General features: G+C 43.9%; 1 protein-coding gene across 18 annotated transcripts in view; it reads left to right on the forward strand.

The window, feature by feature from the left end:
- OSBPL5 (oxysterol binding protein like 5) overlaps window positions 1–18,957 on the forward strand; it is a 149,562-nt gene that overhangs the window by 22,798 nt on the left and 107,807 nt on the right. For 2 of the 18 annotated variants that reach the window (XM_015864189.3, XM_085548658.1), the window contains exon 1: window positions 6,867–7,196. The exons of 2 other annotated variants lie outside the window; for them this stretch is intronic. Coding sequence is in view for 3 of the 16 variants with exons in the window: in XM_015864183.2 (XP_015719669.1) it covers window positions 9,018–9,068 (51 nt within the window). In the remaining 13 variants the exon portion in view is untranslated. Of the gene's footprint in view, window positions 1–6,866; window positions 7,265–7,320; window positions 7,722–8,018; window positions 8,176–8,575; window positions 8,681–8,872; window positions 9,069–18,584; window positions 18,631–18,957 lie in introns of those variants that run through there. 14 more of the 18 variants (XM_085548655.1, XM_085548659.1, XM_085548664.1 and 11 more) reach the window with 10 other exon arrangements.

The following is an 18,957-nucleotide window of genomic DNA, read 5'->3' on the forward strand; positions in this document are numbered from 1 at the left end:
AGTGTGTGATAGAAAAACTAAGCAATGTGCTTTCTTGTGCAAAGCTAGGGAACAATTAACAGTCAATGGATAAGGTGACGTTATTCTAAAATCTGCGTATTTAGACGTCAGCAGTATATTTTTCCATCACTATCTCTTCAGTCAGCACCCTGCTCACATCTCACATACATCCCTCTGTTTTTTAGATGGATCAGCAATGTGATTTTAAGGTAAATCTCCTGATCATCTTTATTTACTGCTCTTTGATTCACAGCCTTATCAGCCTCAGAGTACACAAATCTGGATTCCCTGTCAGTGAAACAGTATGGGGAGATGTACTCTAGGAGCATACCTAATTCGCTGTAGCTGCTGATGGATTCTCACTTGATAGTACAAGATCAGAGCTCCTCCAAAGCCAACCCTCTGAAATGCAAATAGTGTGGATATTGCATCCTCAGTACCAACAGCTTAGCCCTGCAGATCTTTTCTTCCTTGCTAATGTACTGGTAGGGTGAGAAAGCCATGCACACAGCAGGCCCGATTTCACTATATGAGTGGAGGAGATGTTATAAATACCAGTGGGACAGCTAAAGTCTTTAGGTCTGAGAACAGCTGGAACACGAATTATTATATTTGTGAAGTGACGGAGTAAATATCTACAGTTCTCTCCAGTGACCTCATACTTCCCAGGCTATTATTCCACAGTTTCAAGACTAAAATAGTAGCTAAATCTAGCCATCCTCTACAAGACTGCCTTTGTGTTTGGACTTCAATAGTACAGACCTGGTCAGTAGCTGTGGGATCAAATCAAGTTCTCAGTGGTATAAAAGAAACAGAAATTTTGTTCTGAAACAAACCTTCACATGTTTCATTCTTGGTCTATAATTCAGAGCGTAGGCTTTGATACAGATCAGTTAAGTGGAAGAAGATCTTTCTTTGAGGCTTTACTCTTCTGCATTTTACTTCTACAATTAATTTATGACAGAAACACTGGACCAGTCTCCCTGTCTACAGCAAAAGAAGGAAAAAATATTGGTAGCCCTCCGTGCAGACAAAGCAATAAGTCAGCTTTCCTTCAACAGCAGCAGAAAATATTGTCATACTCTTTCATTTCCTGATATCCTTTAAGGTTCTGTGGCAAGTTGAGTTGTCCTGTTCATGGAAGGCACAAGCAATAGAAAAGAACTCTTAAAATTAAGTGTAACAGTTAAGAAGACTTTTTGCTTCATCACAGATGTATACAAAAATTGATTTCAGAGATCAGAGCAAGAAAGAGGTGATGAGAGATTCCATGATTTATTAAAGATGAGTTGGCTGTGAGAATGGGTCACGAGTCAGGCAAAATGGAAGGGGTCAAGTATGAGAACAAACACATTCTGTAATGTTTAGAAGCAGCCACAAACTTCAGAAAATGATGCAGTGTTATTGCAATGCTACCCATAGATCAGACTGGTGACTGTCTTTGTGACTTCCAGATCAATAGCATATGGTGGATGTCAGGCATTAGATTCAGTTATCTGCAAATCAAAATGCTCCTCTCTGATGAAGTAATGAATGGAGCAGGATGAAGCTGTGAGTGTCTGCCAAGATCCACATGTATCTATGGAGGGAGTGCTGCTCAGTCAGTAAAAAGCCATAGGGAGGCTGTTACTTGCCTATGTGAAGACCTGTGTGCCTGTATCTTTTATAAAGATATGTGTTTATGTTTTTCCTCCCTGTAATGCTTCCTGTTTGACAACAGCATTCAGTTCAGCCAGGTTAAGCTTGTTAGCATCTGTTCCAAAGTTTATCTGGTGCAGACAGAAAAGCAAATAAAAAAAACCAAAAACTGGAAGTTTTAGAAGTTTGACTTTGGATATTTCCCACGAGCTGCTGCAGAAATCTGTTATCCAGAAACACTTCAGCTATCCATAATGGTGAGGGTATTCCAATAAGATTCAGCCATGCAGAGTCCATCTACATGTATGTTTGTGTGTATGTAGGTATTAACACATATGTGGATATTTTAGCTATATCCTCTAAGGATCTTTGTATCAGCTGGTTTGCTTAGCAATAAGTTTCAATCATTACCAAGAGCAAGAGATACTGGAATGTTTTTGAATAGCAATTTGGTTTCATGTCATATTTATCAAGGGCTTTGAAATCTAGCCCAAATTTCACTGGACAGTTTGTCACATCCTGGATGTCCCAGCTGCTTCCCTGCCTGCTGCAAACTACAGAAGGAACCTTGCTCACCAAATCAGCTCAGCCTGTCAGGCTGCAGTTAGTTACTACCCAGGCCTCCAGAAGCAAATTGATGGTTAGCAAGCTCTCTTTGATTTATTTTTTTCTTACACCAAGGCCATAATGGAGGTATTCAGAATAATTTGTGATCTTTGTCACTTAGTGGAAAACAAAATAAGTTTGTGGTGCTTGATTTGAGCAGATATCATGTGAGCAATAAGAAGTGAAGACCTTAGGTAGTCACAGCTAAACCTCAAGCGGTGTATACCTACCTATCCAGGTACATGAGGTCATACAGAGAACACAAAGCACGTGAGAACATTTGTTATCTTTTATTTTGCTACAGACAGGTCTTCAAAACTGCCTCCAAAGCCTTTACTTCAATCTATCACTGGAAATTGGTTCCTGAAACCCTCTTTCACTGGACCAGCAGAACAGTGAATGGTTTGTGAGCCTTCTGGAATCTTAGCCCATTGGGTGAAATCCCATACCAGATAACCACTTTGCCCAAATTTTCTGACCACAGTGTGTGGGTAAAGAAAGAATGTTAGATTATTTATTTCCTCTGTCTTCTCTAATATTGCTCCAGACAGGATCACAGTGCTCACATGACCAACATCCATAATTCACGTGCAAGGCCATCTAAGCTGAACTCTAGGGACCGTTGAAGGTAGGAAAACAAGGCAGTAGAAAAGGTGGAATATAAAGCAGCTAGATCTTAACAAGATCGTAGAACTGCATTATTCACCCAGCTCAGCAGCAGACTGTCAGGAAGAAGGACAGGAGCAGCTCTACAGCACTGCACAGTGAATATATTAGCCAAAAGAAAAGTTCTCACTGTTGAAACACTCAGGAAAAAATTACCTTTACTGACAGAGAGGAAAAAAACTGCCAAAAACATAATCTCAGCAGGGAACACAGAGTAACAGACAGGAGTTGATAAGTAAACAGACGCACAGCCTGCAGTATCAAAACAAGGTGGCATTCTGTTCCTTTTGATGCTTGCCCACTGCCAGCTGTGAAACCTTCACACTGCTGCTTTTATGCTCTGCAGTGTGACATGGAAGTCTTTGCAAAGCTGATATTCCCTGCACTTGTGATTCATGCAGCCTCCCATGCAGGGCCCCAGCTTTCAGCAGTCATCATTTGCTGACAATTTTCCTCTACCTTTTGCCACAAGAGGACTCCAATCTCCATAAGCTCCCAGGAGCTGTTGATGCTTTTTCTAACTTCCCCAGAGACCCATTCTATTAAACTTGCAATTAGGAACCTGGTTTAGCAGTAGGTCTGTTTTTCAAAATGTAAAATGAGTAAACATGCTTAGTGCATATTTTTGGGCTCTAAACAGATGCAGTGTGTGATCTGCGAATGAGAAACTCCTGCCCTACCCAGCTATGGCATCAAATATTTTTGCTAAGGAACTTTGCACTGGAAAATGCATGTGGGTAAAAGGAGTCATTTTTGTATGTATTAACCATATGCAGCTGTGATGAAATTTATGCCTGAAGATAAAGATTCACTTTTGATTTCTTTTTTTTTGTAGCTCATTTGTTTTAAAGCTTCCTGCTTCTTGTCTATCTATACTTCATGGGCTTAAGGGCAAGTATTTTGTGATGCTAACAGCCATTCATTGATGTCTGATTTATGTGGTTATGGCTGTGGAAATGCTGTACTAATTATAATGATATGAATATGACTAGTCTCTCAATTTCCATTTTAATGGAGGTTAATAAATATATCAGATGGCTCTTATGGTATGTAATAACCTTTCTAATCACAAGCAGGATCTTATAGAACTGCTGAAAATATGTTGTGAGATACAGGAAGGCAGAAAATGTGAGTTTCGTGGACACTGCAAAATGGGTATTTGCATTTCACATTGGTGGGTTCAAATGTCTTTGGGAGGAGCAGCTCAGCAGTTAGCCAGAGGTGAAGGATTTGAAGAAGGGTCATTCACTAGAGTAAATGGCAATCTGCTGGTCTGAGGGCACCAAGCAAGGTCTGTTACTTCAGCACACTTCTTTGTTTCCCTTTACTTTTCCTGCTTTTCTAAACAGCGCTGATGTCACATTCACACATCTCTCAGGATTGTCAGAAAAATACATTTGATGCATGTATGGGAAATTGGTAATCACAGCCTGAACCTCTGATTAATCAGCTGAGGCAAGTGTGGGGTCAGCTGTGGGAGCACAGGTGAGAGTAATTGAGCTGTGCTCCTGGAAGGGGTGGAGCTTGACTCCATCTCCTCTAGACCTCATTTAAGGGCTGACCACCACTATGGCAGCATCTCTTGGAGATTGCTCCCTGCTGGTGGTTGCCTTAGTGTTTCCTAGTGGAGGCATCTATATTGGTGAGTTTTTCCTCATGAATAACCTTTTGAATATCTGTTACCATCTTTGTATTGTTCCACATTACAATGTGATTTTTTTGTGTGCCTCAAATATTAAACTCTCTGGGCTGTGTTACTGGAATGTAAGGACTGGAGGAATACAACTGAATCACTCTGATTTCACTCTCCCAGCAGCACCGCAAGTACAGTGCATTGTGCTTTGCTGGCTTTGTTACCCTTGCTTATGATTGAGTTCACATTACTTTACAAGATCTCTTAGGACAGTTTTATTGCTGTGGTGAAAAACATTAAGTGCTGCAAACACTGGAAAATGTCCTAAGAAATTACTACAGATGCAGACACTCTAAAAGGAGGTTTGCTTTTTGCAAAGGAGAAATGAAGCCCACAGCTGCTCTGTTAGGGTTTTTTTGGGTAGCTCAGGTTTGTCTGCATGAGCGGCACAAGCCTAACAGTTGTAACCAGCACAGATGGAGCAGGTATCTTGCCTAATGAATAGCTGTTACCAGAACAGGCACTAGAGGGCTGTGGAAAATAGCATTTCAATATGGTGGTGCTCGCATGGTTTGTTTTCCACACTTCCCTGTGTGGAGTTTATAAGGGAGAGTATGGGTCCAGGTCTTGTCTTTGGCAGTCAGGCCAAAGGGAAGTGATGGATGAACACTTCTTGTTCAGTGCAGACTCTGAGGCCCCATCTGGTGCAAGGTACAGCAAATCCAATTTCAGGGCTCCCTGGCTCACATCAGAAATGCCACAGCCATGTGATACAAAGCGTCAGTCTGGTGCAAATTTACTCTGGCTCTATTTTATGTGAAAAATATTGACAGTTTCACCAGCGAGTATTTTGCTTTGATTGTTCACGCCATTAACGTCACACGCACTGTCCCAGACCACAGAGGAAAACGTTAAGTATGTCCCTTTTCAGGCTCTCTAGCTGTTTTGACAGGAGCGCTTCTGCATGCTCAGTCTTATCAAATGAGTTCTGCACAGTAATTTGGCAGTGAAATGGTGGAACAATCATGAAGCGATTGACTGAGAAGAAAATCATTTACCAGAAAGCTGTAGCCAAATGCTTCCTCTGGCACAGCTGGACTGTGCCTCATAATGCACTACAGACATACCCTAAAATCTTGGTGAGGATTAACTGAAAATCCTCACCAATGTGAAAGCAGCTGGAATTCTAATAAAGCTCTACACCTTGCAGATCATGGCAGAAATCACTACAGATGTAGGTGAATTTAATAATTACCTGCCTATGCAAGTGATTCTGGGGCTTATTTAATGGGAAGAAAAAGGCTACAGGAGCTCTTGAATAGTAGAGCTTGTGGTAATATTATAAATTTGTAATTCTTTGTGAGACTTAGCTGTGTGCTGCTGTTTTTATTTCATCTACCATAGGAAAAGTGCGCAGGGGTTGGATCCCCATGTGAGGTGTTGGGTGTTTTGCTGTGGGTGGGAATTTGGCCTATTGGGTGAGGGTGCTTGCTATTCCACCAACAGTGTCTGATGTGGGCATGTTTTGCAAGGCACTGGGCTATTCTAAGTTTGCCTAAGCACTGACCACAGCTTTAGCGTGCTTGATCTGTTTATGTCTAGTTTATGATCTGTTTATAGTCTTATCTTGCACTAGATCTTCAAGGGAAGAGTACAAACAGATGCTGCTCCTGTATCGTTATCCATTCCCAGCCAGGTACAGTGTGTGCTGCTCTGCATCCTGATGGGCTCAGTAAATAAGTGCCTTTACTGAGTACCATCAGGTACATCAGCACAAGTGACATGGGATGAACCCCCATGGTCTGGCTGCAGTTGACTGGAGGCTATGGATGCAACTTATGTCATTCAAGCTGAGATTATTGTTTTGGAGGAATTTTGATTTTCTTAAATCTGTGAGTGAGTGGTTAGTCTTTACAGTGGAAGCTGCCTTGCTGCACTGCATGAGGAGCACCGTGGGTCTGGGCCTTGGCTTTGAGGATGTGCGCTAGAGAGAAAAAGGGTCTGGCTTTTCCTGCTCTGGGTGGTGAAGCACTCCAGGCATCTGGTTCAGCACTCCTAGTTTCAGAAGCACAAGCATGAGCTTCATGTCGTGCTTTGCTGTATATGGTGACTCAGGCTTGGGGTTGAAAAGTCAGACACGCATATTGGTCACATTATCACTTCATGTGATTTTGGTTTCAGAAAGCTGGGTGTGTTTAAACTTTGCCACTACCAAGGGTCCAGGCAGATGCTTGGCTTTATCTTCTTCGAGGAGGTGGAGGAGTTGAGTTCTGCTTCAGCTCCTGCCCTGGTCCAACACCAGCCCGTGGGATTTGTGGGGCACAGAAGAGGCAGTCAAACGCGTGGGACCGTGTCACACTGTGATCGAGGTGCTGCGCCGGATCCCCGTCAAGTCCTGCCTCCCTCGGGGGGCTGCGACCAGCGCCGAGAGGGCGGTCATCCTCGCCTGGAGAAGCTCGGGGTTCCGCTTGCCGCGGGTCTGATCGTTTCTTTCTGCATGCACGCGTGAAGCCGGGAGCGCGCCCGCCTCCGTGTCAGGGCTGCACATCACTCCGGCGGCTCGAGTCACGGCGTCGGAGGAGGAGGAGGATGGCTGGATGCTGAGACCAAGTGCTCCTGCACCTGGAGGGCTTCGGCGTGGCCGTTTCTGCAGGTTGGCTTTCCTGTTACCTTATACGCAGGGTCGGCGCACCCCAAGCACGGCTGGCCGCCTTCCCAGGGGTGCGTGTGCCTCCTTGCCGCTCGGGGCTTTTTGTTTCGTTTATTTACTCCGGCTCTCGCTTTGGCTTCAGCCTCTCTCTGCGCTGGGGAGAAGAAAGAACCAGGCTGGGAGGGAAGGAGGCGAGACAGAAGCGCCGACCCCCACTCCGTGCCGATCCCTCCCGCATTTTGCACGCTTCCTTTCATTTTTTTCCTTTTTTTTTTTTTTTTTTTTGTTTCCCCTCCCCTTCTATTTTTTCCTCTCTTCCCCCCTTTCTTCCCTCCCTCCCTAGCGTGGTTGGATCAGTCTTTTGGTATTTCCTGCCGCCGCCTCCCCGAGCAGCTGTCCGGCCGCGGCCCGTAGCTCCGTGCGGTTCCGCGGGGCCCACGCTTTGCGGTCCGGCGGCGATGCGGGCGGCGTGGCGGGGCGCGGCGTGCTGAAGGCGGCGCCGTTCGGGGCCCGGCTCGCCCCGGCCAGGTAAGGCGCTCCGGGTTTCCCATCTCTGGCCCATAGAACTCTGCCTCACAGCCTCTGCCCCTAAACAGCCAGTCCCCCCCACCCCAGAAGCCAGCAGCTCCCAGACAACCCCTAAAAAGAACCTTCAACATAGGCAGGCTGCTTATTTTTCAGCAGAACGTGGTACCCCACTGCGTGTATGAGCAAAGTGATTGCAGTTAGAAGCTGAGCTCTGGGGGCTCCCAGAAGGTAATGCCACTTTTGTGCTTTTGTCTGGGCTTTAGAAGCAAAAGCATTTGCTGTTTGTGATCCGTTTAGGATTCGTGAGTGTCCCCCTGCAGCACTCTATCGTGGCAGGGCTGGGTGGAGGTGTGCAGCTGCGTGGTATGGGGTGAGCATTGAAGGTGACATCGCTGGTATGGATGTGGGCACGTCTGGTCAGTGGACCCATCTTTAATGGACTTATTCCAGAGTGGTAAGGAAACAGCTGGGAGACTGTCTCCATTGATATTAATTGCTTATGTGTCAACAAAGCTGGTAATTACCTTTAGGTATGTATGTGTACTGGGGACCATATGTGCTATTGTCTGAAAACCAGGTAGACTGTAGATCAGGGTCTGGGGATGCTTTTGGCTTGAACTAAATGAAATGAGGCAGTATTCCTGGAGAACAAAATATGTAAGCGCCTACTTGGCTGCCTGGTGGATCAGCAACCATATTTTTCAGCTGCCACACAAACCTACAGTGCAGTAGTGAGAAACCATTGTTTGAAATAATGAGGAGGGAAGTTATGCCTTTAAGCTGTGTAGTTACCTCCTTCCTTCTTCTAGCTACAGTAGTATCTTTCTTGTCAAAATATTCCTTCCCTCTCTGCAGGGTCTGTAAAGCAGTGAGCAGCTGCCACACTGTGTATGTCCCCAGCTGCCAACTGTCTTCCCTGGTGACAGGTTACCCCAGTGGAGTGCCGGGTATGGAGTGAGGTGAGCCCTCAGACACAGCAACTTCTCTCTGCACATGGTCAGCTTTGTTGATACAAGGGTGGTGGGTGCCCCTTAGCCAGGTGAGGAGGTGACAGCTGAGCTGGCTCAGGAGGTGGGGTAGCCAGGGGGTGTGGTCAGACACCTGGGCTTACTCTGTGCCACTGCTGATTGAGGCAGGGATGGCAGTTTCTTGATTAAAGGGGGAAAAAAATGCCAGGCCTTAGTCCTGCCTGCAGCCTGTTCTGGTCTGAAGCAGGCAGTGTAAATCTCAGGAATGATTTAATCGTGCTGTTGCAGGGATATAACTGAAAGGAGGATTTACTGCTGTAATCTTTCCATGGGACTTAATTTAATTTCCCTGTGCATTATTGCAACACTGATTCATCAGGTGAGTGGGAGGGAGGCTTGTACAGTACAGGTGGTTCAGTTTCCACTTCTGGGTTAGGTATTTAGCTTGGGTTTAGCTATTTAACCTTAGTGAGGTGCTTTTGTGTCTCCAGTGGGAGAAGGGCTCAGTGTACAGTGCTGCAGCTGGGAGGCTGGGATGCCTGTAGGGAAAGGTTGTTCCTGCAGTCTGTAATGGACAGTGTTTAGAGCATTGTGTGCTACGTTCAGATCACAGCTCAGACTTGACTTGCTCATAATATGTTTGCAGACCAGAGAAATTTCAGTTATGCCAGTCTGAATTGGGCTAGCCGTGCTTCATGTCTAAGGGACCTATTGTCCTCAAGCAGCCACTGAGAGACTGTCAATGTTACTGGTGTGGGAGGTTGCTTAGGACTGGGTCAGGGGCTTAAGAGGCAAAACTCAGGCTGCCGTGAAGCACGTCAGCTGCTCTCAGCCATGGAGAGCAGAGCTCCCTCTGCAGCTGCATGGATTTGTGCTATTTGACTTTGCTGTTTTATTCGGGGGGAAAAGCTGCATTTAGTGTTTCTTCTCCTGGCCTGCCTGCCTTTGGAACGTTAATAGTACAGTACTTTCTCAGTCAGAAATGCTGCTCCTCACGCCTCCATGCTTCAATGGGAGATGCCTCTGGCAGCACACTGTAGGTGTTTATGTGTTTCCGCCATGGTTACTAAGGTAAAGGAAACACAAGCAGTAGCTCAGGGAATGGCCACAGAAAATCTAAATGCCAAATATGTGTGGGTTTCACCAGGAGTGAAAGGGACCTGCTCTGCCAGCCTGTCTCAGCCTGGGGCTGGGCTTGCTATTCCTCACGCAGTCTCCTGACTTGCTGTTGGCATTTGTGCTGTGCTTTGCAGAGCACCGAGCATTCAGGACCAGGCAGACTCGTCCAGATGTTGCTGCATGTGGAGCTCATGGCTCTGCTTATGGAGCAGCGCGATTGGGGTGCGTTTTAATTATACCAGGTTGTGCCTAAATAAGAGGTTCTGACCTCCTCGTTGCTGTGGCTTGTTCTGGCTGTGTGAGGAGGAAGGAGACAACCATCCTGAAAAACAGCCTTTGATAAGCGGCTGCTGAGCCTCTGCAGGCAGCTGGGGAGCAATGTTTGCCCTGCCCAGGTCTTCCCAAAATAAGCTGTTGAGAGCTCGGTCTCAGATCCCAAGTGAATTGGTTCTCCTCAGACCTGGCTACACACTGCCCTCATTTTGCAGCCTTTTGGAAGGCAAGATGCATTGTACCTGCTTGCCTTCTCCAGTGCAGCATTCACTGGTTACTCTTCAGCAATTTTCCTGCCTGTAAAATCTATTACCCATGTGCTTCTGCTGTGATGCTAATTAGATACAGCACATCTTTGTATGCTGTATATTTTAAGCCAGCCTTCAAATAGTAGCAGCTCCGCCATTCCTTGAAGTGCCTCTGCTTATTGCTGCTCACTGGAGGTGGCTGGAGAAAAACGGATTTGTTGATGCTCTCTGCCAAGCACATAGATCACGTGAGCCTGGGACTAGCAAAAAGTTCTTGAAGTAATGCCTTCTTGTCAGGAGTATTATCACTGAGGGACTCTAAAGGTGAGACAACTTAACTAGTTCATTAATTTCCATGAGCACTGTTTCAAAATGTAGGGTTTTTTTTCTTGCTTTAGGCTGTATGTACTGTGTTCAATACAAAAAGACCATAGGGTAAGAGGTGGATATTCTGTAAAATGGGTAGCAGCTGACAGCAGATTGATAAAAGTTACTTAAATGGTTTCTTACTGGAAGGGTTGTTAAGCACTGGAATAGGTTCCTTGGGGAGTGTTTGAGTCACCATCCCTGGATGTGTTTAAAAACCCTTTGGATGTGGTGCTCAGAGACATGATTTTGCAGAGGGTTGTTAGAGTAGCACAGTTAGGCTGTGGTTGGACTTGATGACCTTTAAGGTCCTTTCCAACCTGAGCAATTCCACAATTCTCTTAATCACAAAAGGACAGCAATGGAAAAAGAGGGTTTATTTTCAGGTCAGGATAGTCCACCTACTTGTGCTTGTTTTTTGCAACCTAGAGAAACACCTCAGTCCTATTCTTTGTTCTGTAGTCTTAGCTGGAGTTGTTCTCTTAGAGCAGCAGTTGGAATTGTGCCATTATTTCCTTTATGCTTCTTTTGTACTGAAGGACTTTTACATGCATAAATCAAACCACTGGATTGGAAAGGCTCCTCTCATTGATTATAGGTGTGTTTCTGGGCTTCCTGCCTGATAGTGTGTCACTGATGGTTGTGCTGGCAGTCTTGATACATTTCTGCATGAGCTTTGTTAAGCCCAGGCTGTGTGAATTTGGATGTTTTGGGGAAATTGTTACTATTTTTATGATTACTGTGTCAACATCAAATCTTTTGACTAAAGCCGAGAAACACTCAGGTTCTCAGTAAGGCAGGATGTGAGTAGCCATCCTCATGGAGCAAGTCTGCCTACTGCATCCTGCCTCAGCTGTCAGTATGAAATTGTGCCCCCAGGGAATAATGTAGTGGCAATTCTGTGTGTATTCCCCAAACGTGGTGCTGCTGTGGCAGCGTCCCAGAGGATGCTCTGTCAAAACCAGTCAGCAAAGGCTAGGATAAAAGCAGACCTGACTTCCTAAGACAGGGAAGAGAGGCACTGAGTGATGAAATGTCTCCTTTTGTGGTGTTGAGTGGAAAACTTGAATGTGCAGTTTGCTCTTCTGCATCTCAGCCCAGCGTTTCAAGCACAAAAGCTGGGTCTTGCTAGCTCTTCAATTTTCTCACAGCAAAAACATGAAGCCGTTCTAAAAAGTACTTTCAACTTCCGTGATAATGCAGTTTGTTCTGGACAAGTGCTCGTGTGGTGCTTCTTCTTCCCATCTTCAGTGTGCAGAGACAGTTTGGCTTTTGTTACTTGTGTTGTATGATGTCAGTCAAGAGTGCAAAACCTTCACCAGCACACCACTGTTGGATTGTTTTGTTCAGATTATAATTATGGGGAATTCTTCCCTTGCAGTGAACAATTGCAGCATCCTATTGAGGAGAGGAAGGGAGCTCTGCTATGTAGCATGGTGTGGGTAGCTATTGCTCACTGTGGGTAATCTTGGCAGAAGAAAAAAAAAACCCAACACTTCTGCATGTGTATGTGTTAATTTTCAGCATCAGGAGAGAATCACTTTTATGTAGGTGGTGACTGAGGCTTTCTGACAGTTTATCAAATATCACACTGTTTGCTCAGGGAGTCGCCGCTGGCTCATCTGTAAAATCCCTGGATGTCGGATGTGAAATTGCCACTGGGATTAATGCTGGGCCAGTGGGGTTTATTCTGGTAAGCTCCTGGCATGGCTGCAAATAGATGAGATTTACATTTTATAAAATGAATCTTTCTGCTGCTTCTTGCTGTGCTGCTTTGAATAGTAGCTCACACAATGCTCTGAGCCTGATTGTTGGTGATACAGTGAATATTTTTCTACCCTTACTTTATTGAGGAAAGAAATCTGGATTTACAGATCATTTCATGACCCTTTTTTTTTTTTATTTTCCATATGCAAGTCAAAGGTAGTTCAAGTCTGAGCAATATCAGTCGTTTTTTTTTCCCCATAAAGTAGTAAATCCTCACTTGGATTATGAGGGCATTCTGTGAACACTGAATGCTGCATACTGATGACAGCACTAGTGGACAAGGCAGTAAAGTAAGGTGCCTTCCATGGTACCCCTTCTTATGGTACTCTGTATTATCAGCCTAAAGCAGGGCACTGGTGCGTTTAGCATGACACAAACCATCTTTGTGCTTTTAACTTGGGTTTAAAAACACTGTCTTTTTATGTCTGTTCATTTGATTTGACCTCCTTGTCTTGCTCATTGCACCACCGTGGAAAGAATATATAATTTGGAAAAAAAAAATTAAAAAAAAAAAATATATATATATTGGTTATTTTGGGGTCTTATTTGTTTTTAGCTCAGGGCTGGTGAATGCAAACCAAGGCTCACGTTGCTGATGTGACTGATGATACACACTCAGGTTTTGTTGCTTATAATTACTCTTCTGCTATCACCTGAAATTCTCTCTGGACTGCAGGCTGTGGAAGCATGTTGCAATACCCTCTCTTCATTTGTTCATACACTTGTGTACTGCAGCAGACTCCAGCAGCTCTGCCTGTGGACAGGGCTAGAGTCTGAGTAAACTAAGCCTGGGTTGTAAGGCATCTAACCCCATTTTTCTGAGTTGATGTTCAAGTTCTGGCTTGTAGAACCTCAGCATAGGTGCTGGAAGTTTTCTCTTCCAAGAGGGTGCGGTGTGCTGCAAAGCCAGGAGGATGCCACAGCCATGAGCATATGTGAGAAGTGTGGCAGTGTTTCCTGCCCACAAATGCCCCTGATGTCTTGGCTTGTGTCTGCTTGGATTACAGCTTCCTTGGTGTCAAGGTCTGCATTCTGTAAGTTCATGCAATGTGGCCCTGGCTTTGGCTAGGCTACTCAGTAATATAAATGAGACAAATCTTATTGTGTCAGCAAGATACTGGGTGTTAACTCTGAAGTAGCGAAGAGCAGCTGCAGCAGTGCCACTTTCTTTCTCTTCTCTAAACAGACACATCCTCATGAGGAAATAAAAGGGAGGTATACACCAAGTGAGACACTGAATAACCAGCTGTGACTCAGAAGTCATTTAAACCAAATAGTCCCCATGGTGCTAAAGATTCTTCTCCCAGAAATATCCAGTATGTTGCTCTCAGCTGTAAAGCTGTCATCATCTGACTTTATTGCACTAATATCAACCTTGCTGTGACCAATACCACCTATGGTTAGCAGAAAACTGTTTTAGTGCCTGTTGCTAATTATTGGTAATGCTCTTTTGATTATCAAACAAAGATATGATAAATATACTTCCTACTTAATATTCTATTCCCTGTCTGTTATGCTTGCACCATGTTAAAATTCTAATATAAATTCAAATATTACAATCTAGCATTTATTATTGACAAGAACTCAAACTGGTCATACTGAGATGTGTCTACTTTCTTCAGTATCTTTTGTAGATGTGTTGCGTATTTCCACCCCCACCTGCCTCCTCCTGGCTAATAGTGTAGAAATCAGTTTCTTTAAACAGACTGTGCTTCCAGAAATCTCTGCTTGCAGTTTTCAGTCTTCTGTGATACAGATGTGAAATGCATCTCTGCCATTTGTCCTTACAAGTGAAATAATGTTGACTGTAACAGGATTTCTCTAAACAGGAACCTTTTTGCTTGAATCAGTGTTTGGAATATCCAGTTCTTCAAGCTTTTACCACTTATCATGTGTTTCTTAGGTGACATGCAAATGCACATAGCATTTTACCTCGTGTCCTCCTGGCTTATCTGGTTTCATCTCCAATGCTGCATCTGACATCCTGAACCCCTTGAGGTGAATGTGTGTTTTCAACTTGACTCTATGGCAGCCAATTGCTTTTGTTCTGTGTATGTCTCTCACATGTCAGCAGTACATCTTTAGCCAGAGTTAATTGCGCTGAAAGGACACAAAGGCAATTGTCTGCCTTTGTGTCACTCAGTGAAATGCAAACCCTCACATTAAAAGTAAATTATATATGAAAGAACAGAGAATTGGTGTTCAAGTGTCACAGTACTACCAGGATCACTGTGTTGCCGTTGAGAGTTTACCTTTTTCCCTTGGAGATGTGGAATTTGGACATAGAATTTAAACAAATTTCAGCTTAAAAATCTCACATTTCTGCTCACTGAGTAGATACAAGCCCTCAGTGTTTAATAGCTTTTAACTGACAGTTTTGTAGAGGTAATATAATAGCTCTGGTAAAAAAAGATTTTTTTCTGAATGCGATTTAATTTGCCATAATTACATTAAGTGCTAAATTTAAAGGGACTTCTCTAGTTAAGATAAGGATAACAAGTAGTTGTATGGTATTAGTGAAGCCATGGCAAGGAAAGAGATTTAAGCCAAAATGAAAACCTGCGCCAATGTGGTGCTTAATAACTTAAGTTTTTCCAGCTCAGTGCTGTCTCCCAGGCCTTGCTAGGAGGCCTTGCTGCCATTTGTAGCTCAGGGCTGCAGCAGTTTGTGGGAGGAAGCTACAGGCATTCCCAGTGAAATGGCAATGGGTACAGAGTGAAGAACCAGAGGCAGCTCCACGGTAAGCCTGGAGCTACATGAGCAGGGGCATTACTGCACAGGGTGCTGCTGTTGCAGGAGTCAGTTCCTTGCAGGCTTCCATGCTGCAGAGTGCGGTGTAGTTTACTGCTGTGTTCTGCTTGGTGCTGCTGTTACAAACCCTGCTTCTCTCTGTAGATGAAAGTAATTTATTTGCAAAGTGTCTTCACTGGGTCTAAAGGAGTTGAAGCTGTCAAGAGGAAGCTGCAGTGAGTTCCCTTGCTAATTCACCTCTGCACTGTGGGGTCCTGACCATCACAATGCAGCGTTCCCTCTGCCTGCTCCTGTTGCTGTTCTCCTCGGAGCGCTGCCAGGCTGATCCACAGGGACTTGTCCCATTTGTGTACTTGCCTTCTGGGAGTGCACTCAGGCTATTCTCTTACCTCTCCAAGTCTATCAGGAGTGCACATGATGGTACTTGACATTTCTGCTCTGAGCTGGATGTGAACCAGTTGCTCTCAGGGGGAAGGTGGTGTGGGAATTGCATCCTTGAGCACTCCAATCCCTCATCTAAAAAGCATTAAGCAACATGGGGCTTTTTTGCCTCTTTCAACTGAGGGTCTGCGTCAGCACCACTTGATTCAGAAAGCTGAATCTTTTGAGTACCAGAAGTTCACACCCCATTCCAAATAGCTTAGATTGTGATGTGAGAGCTTTGCATGTTGAGTGTGGCTGCGCCACTACTACTGTGTGCTTCCAGGTGGCTTAGAAGTATTTCTGAGAAATACTCTCATCTCTCTCTTCTCCCAGTGATTTTGTACTTCTGGACACAGGCTGAGACAATAGAAGAAGGACCATTTTTGTGACTGAAGTGTTTGGCTTTGCATTCAGGTTGTTCTTTCTTTTGTCATGGACTCTGTGTAGCTGTGGGGAGATAACTTGCATCCCTGTATCCATGCAATGGGGAAAATGGTGAATGCAAAGTCAGTTTTAGAGTGTTATATATTTCCTGTTCTGCTCACCTGCAAGACTGAAGGCTTGCATATAGTCTGATCTCTTTTTTTTAGGTTTTTCGGCCTTGCCTGCCTATTCTGTTCAGGGCAGAGTATGCTTGTTTACTTTATAGATAAAGCTATTGGGAAATCTATAGCTCTATCTTTTTATTTCCCTACTGCTGCTTTAGTTATTCTCTTTGCTTTCATTTAGTGTAAAGTAAAAATTAAATGGTGAGTTAAATACTGTAGCTCTTAATAATGTTTATAACATGACTGAAACTGTACATACAGATGATGCCTGCAGGAAGTCTGGAATTATACAGTATTTTTAATGGGCAGCCCTACTGTGCTATAAGCAATTGGTTCAGTGAGTCTCTGAGACAAACTACAGATGAGAGATTTCCAATATTGTAAATATACCATTCAGTTAGGAGCATCTGTTTTTTGTGTTTTTGGTGGTTTTTTTTTTAACATATAAAATGATAAAAAATAAAAGTAATATTTTACAGAAGTCAGCCAGGAAATTTTTCTTCATACTGATTTTTGGAAAAGGACCTTGGAATAATTAAGTGGAGAATAAATGTAGTCTTTAGAGGTTATCGGAACATTTACCCAGCAGCACAAGCTGCCCGCTGCAGGCTGCCATGCTGTTTGCTTACAGTGCAGTGAGGTGCAGCACTCGGGAAGCTGGAGAAGGACAACTTGGTGCTTGGAGAGGGCTTCTGCAGTCTGCTTGGATGGTGGCTAAGTGTGTTCACATTGAAAGGATACAGTTTATTTTTTGGACTCTAATTCTTCTTTTCTTCTTACAGAGACAAGATTATCAACTCTATTGATCTCATTTGACATTATCTGCAAGCTACAGTGTTTTAGCCTGGGATTCTTACCTCTAATTTAGTATCTTGCATACCTTAAGCATGCAGTGCATTTTAATTTCTGTTGGCAGTTCTCTCACACTCCTCAGTAAGACATGTGAAGGGTAATTATCTTTATAATAAAAGCTGTGCTTTTTCTCTCAATCCAGCTTGTTTTCTAGCTTCATTTTTCCAGCTTTGACATCTTCTCTCTAAGGAACTGTGGTTTATGATCAGGTGGTGCTTTAAGTGTCTTTGATTAAGTAAGTTGAACATCTTCAATCTCATAGTGCAGCTGATTTAAGACCTAAAGACAGCCTTGTGGGTTTTTGGGGGGGTCTTTTCCAGTTTTTCATGGTGGTGTATTTCAGGCACAGATAGCACATATGTCATCAGTGATCTTGGCAGTTGCCACATACAGAAGTAAAGTTGCTTTCTTGTTGGTACTTGGTTTCTTTTCCCACCCTTGCGTAGGCTTGCAGAAGCTATACAAACCCTGCTCACCTGCAGTACTTCACTCAGTGCTCAGACTCTGTCAGTAATCTGTAAGTCTTTGTAAATTAGAATTGTTTTGGAAAGCAAAGAGTGAACACAGAGGAGGGGGGTGTTGGGTCTGATATGCAGCAACACAAGGTTATCTATCATAGATTGTGCTCCTTGCACTTTAATAATCTGCTGATGTTTTGCCAATAACAAAAAGGTCAGGGGAAAAGTTACTTCCTACAAATCATGGTATTTGATTGTTCTTATTAAAGGGAGCATGCTTCCTTGGAATGCAGTTTCAGCCATCTATGGCTCTGTGAAAGTTGAATTACCTGCTGGTACTAATGCGTGGAAATTAGAGCATCCCAGACGTCCTCTGTATGTTACTGGTATACAGAGCAGTGTGTGGCGAAGATGCTAGTAAGAAATTTCTTGAATACTGAATAAAATAGGAAAAGAAATGATCAGAAATTGGTGCTTGGAAAATGAGATTACACTGATTTAAGACCACTCAGGTTTTCTTTCTTCTCTCTGGTCCACCAGGTATTGCAACTTAATTTTTTGTGATGGTTGTCCATTCTACATGTTAAGTATCTGCTGTGTCAATGACATACAAAGCTGCCTATTTTTTACTTCGCTCCCAGCCTTCCTTATTGATTCTTTTCTTTGAAATGCCTCAGTTTGAAACCACAGAACTGTTTCTTCTTGTAATCCCAAAGGGCCATTCCAAATACAGGCAGAATATCTCTGTTGGAGGCAGAGCTGTGGCTTGAATCCAGCAGCAGAGGGGCAGAGCATGAGCACTGGCAGCCTGGCTGTAGGCACAAGTGCTGGCTGCTATTAGGGCTCATGTGGGTACATGCCAGCTTGAAGAGAGCTCCCAGCTCTGCACTGGGTTAATGCTTGTGTGGGAGGCAGGTGCTTTTGGTGGGCTGCCCAGTGCTGGTGCTGTGAAGTCATGGAATTCTGTTGTTTTATACAAAGATGCAAGGCAGCTGCTATGTTTTTCTTAAAGGAAATGAATAAAAGGATCTTACAGGAGAGTGCTGGCTTGCTTCTCTCATAATGCAGTACTTGCTACTTCTCTCCTTAGATGTCTGCAGAGATGCTTGAAGAAGACTTGCCTAGAAAGCTGAATGGTAACAATCATACAGCTACAACAGACAGAGGAATTGTGTGCTGTAGTTCATACTGCCAAACCACCTCAAAATGAATTTAAATGCAGTTAGTCTTCAAAAAGGGAGGGTAGAATGGACTGTACTGGGGGACTAGGAGGCATAGTCTCTGATAGAAGGCTAAAAAAATTGGCTCTACAATGCCATTTCCTGAAAGTCCAGTGGGCAGAAGCTGTTTAATTTAGCTGCCCAAGAATTTAGTATATTAATTGTTGTTGGACACGAGCCAGATCCACTTGAATTTCATCCAAAAAGTACTATTTTTGCTTCTTGCATGAGTTTAGTGAAAGC

This window comes from Coturnix japonica, chromosome 5 (genome assembly GCF_054131305.1).
Source record: "Coturnix japonica strain WE chromosome 5, WE-NBRP24, whole genome shotgun sequence".
Classification (NCBI taxonomy): Eukaryota; Metazoa; Chordata; class Aves; order Galliformes; family Phasianidae; genus Coturnix; species Coturnix japonica.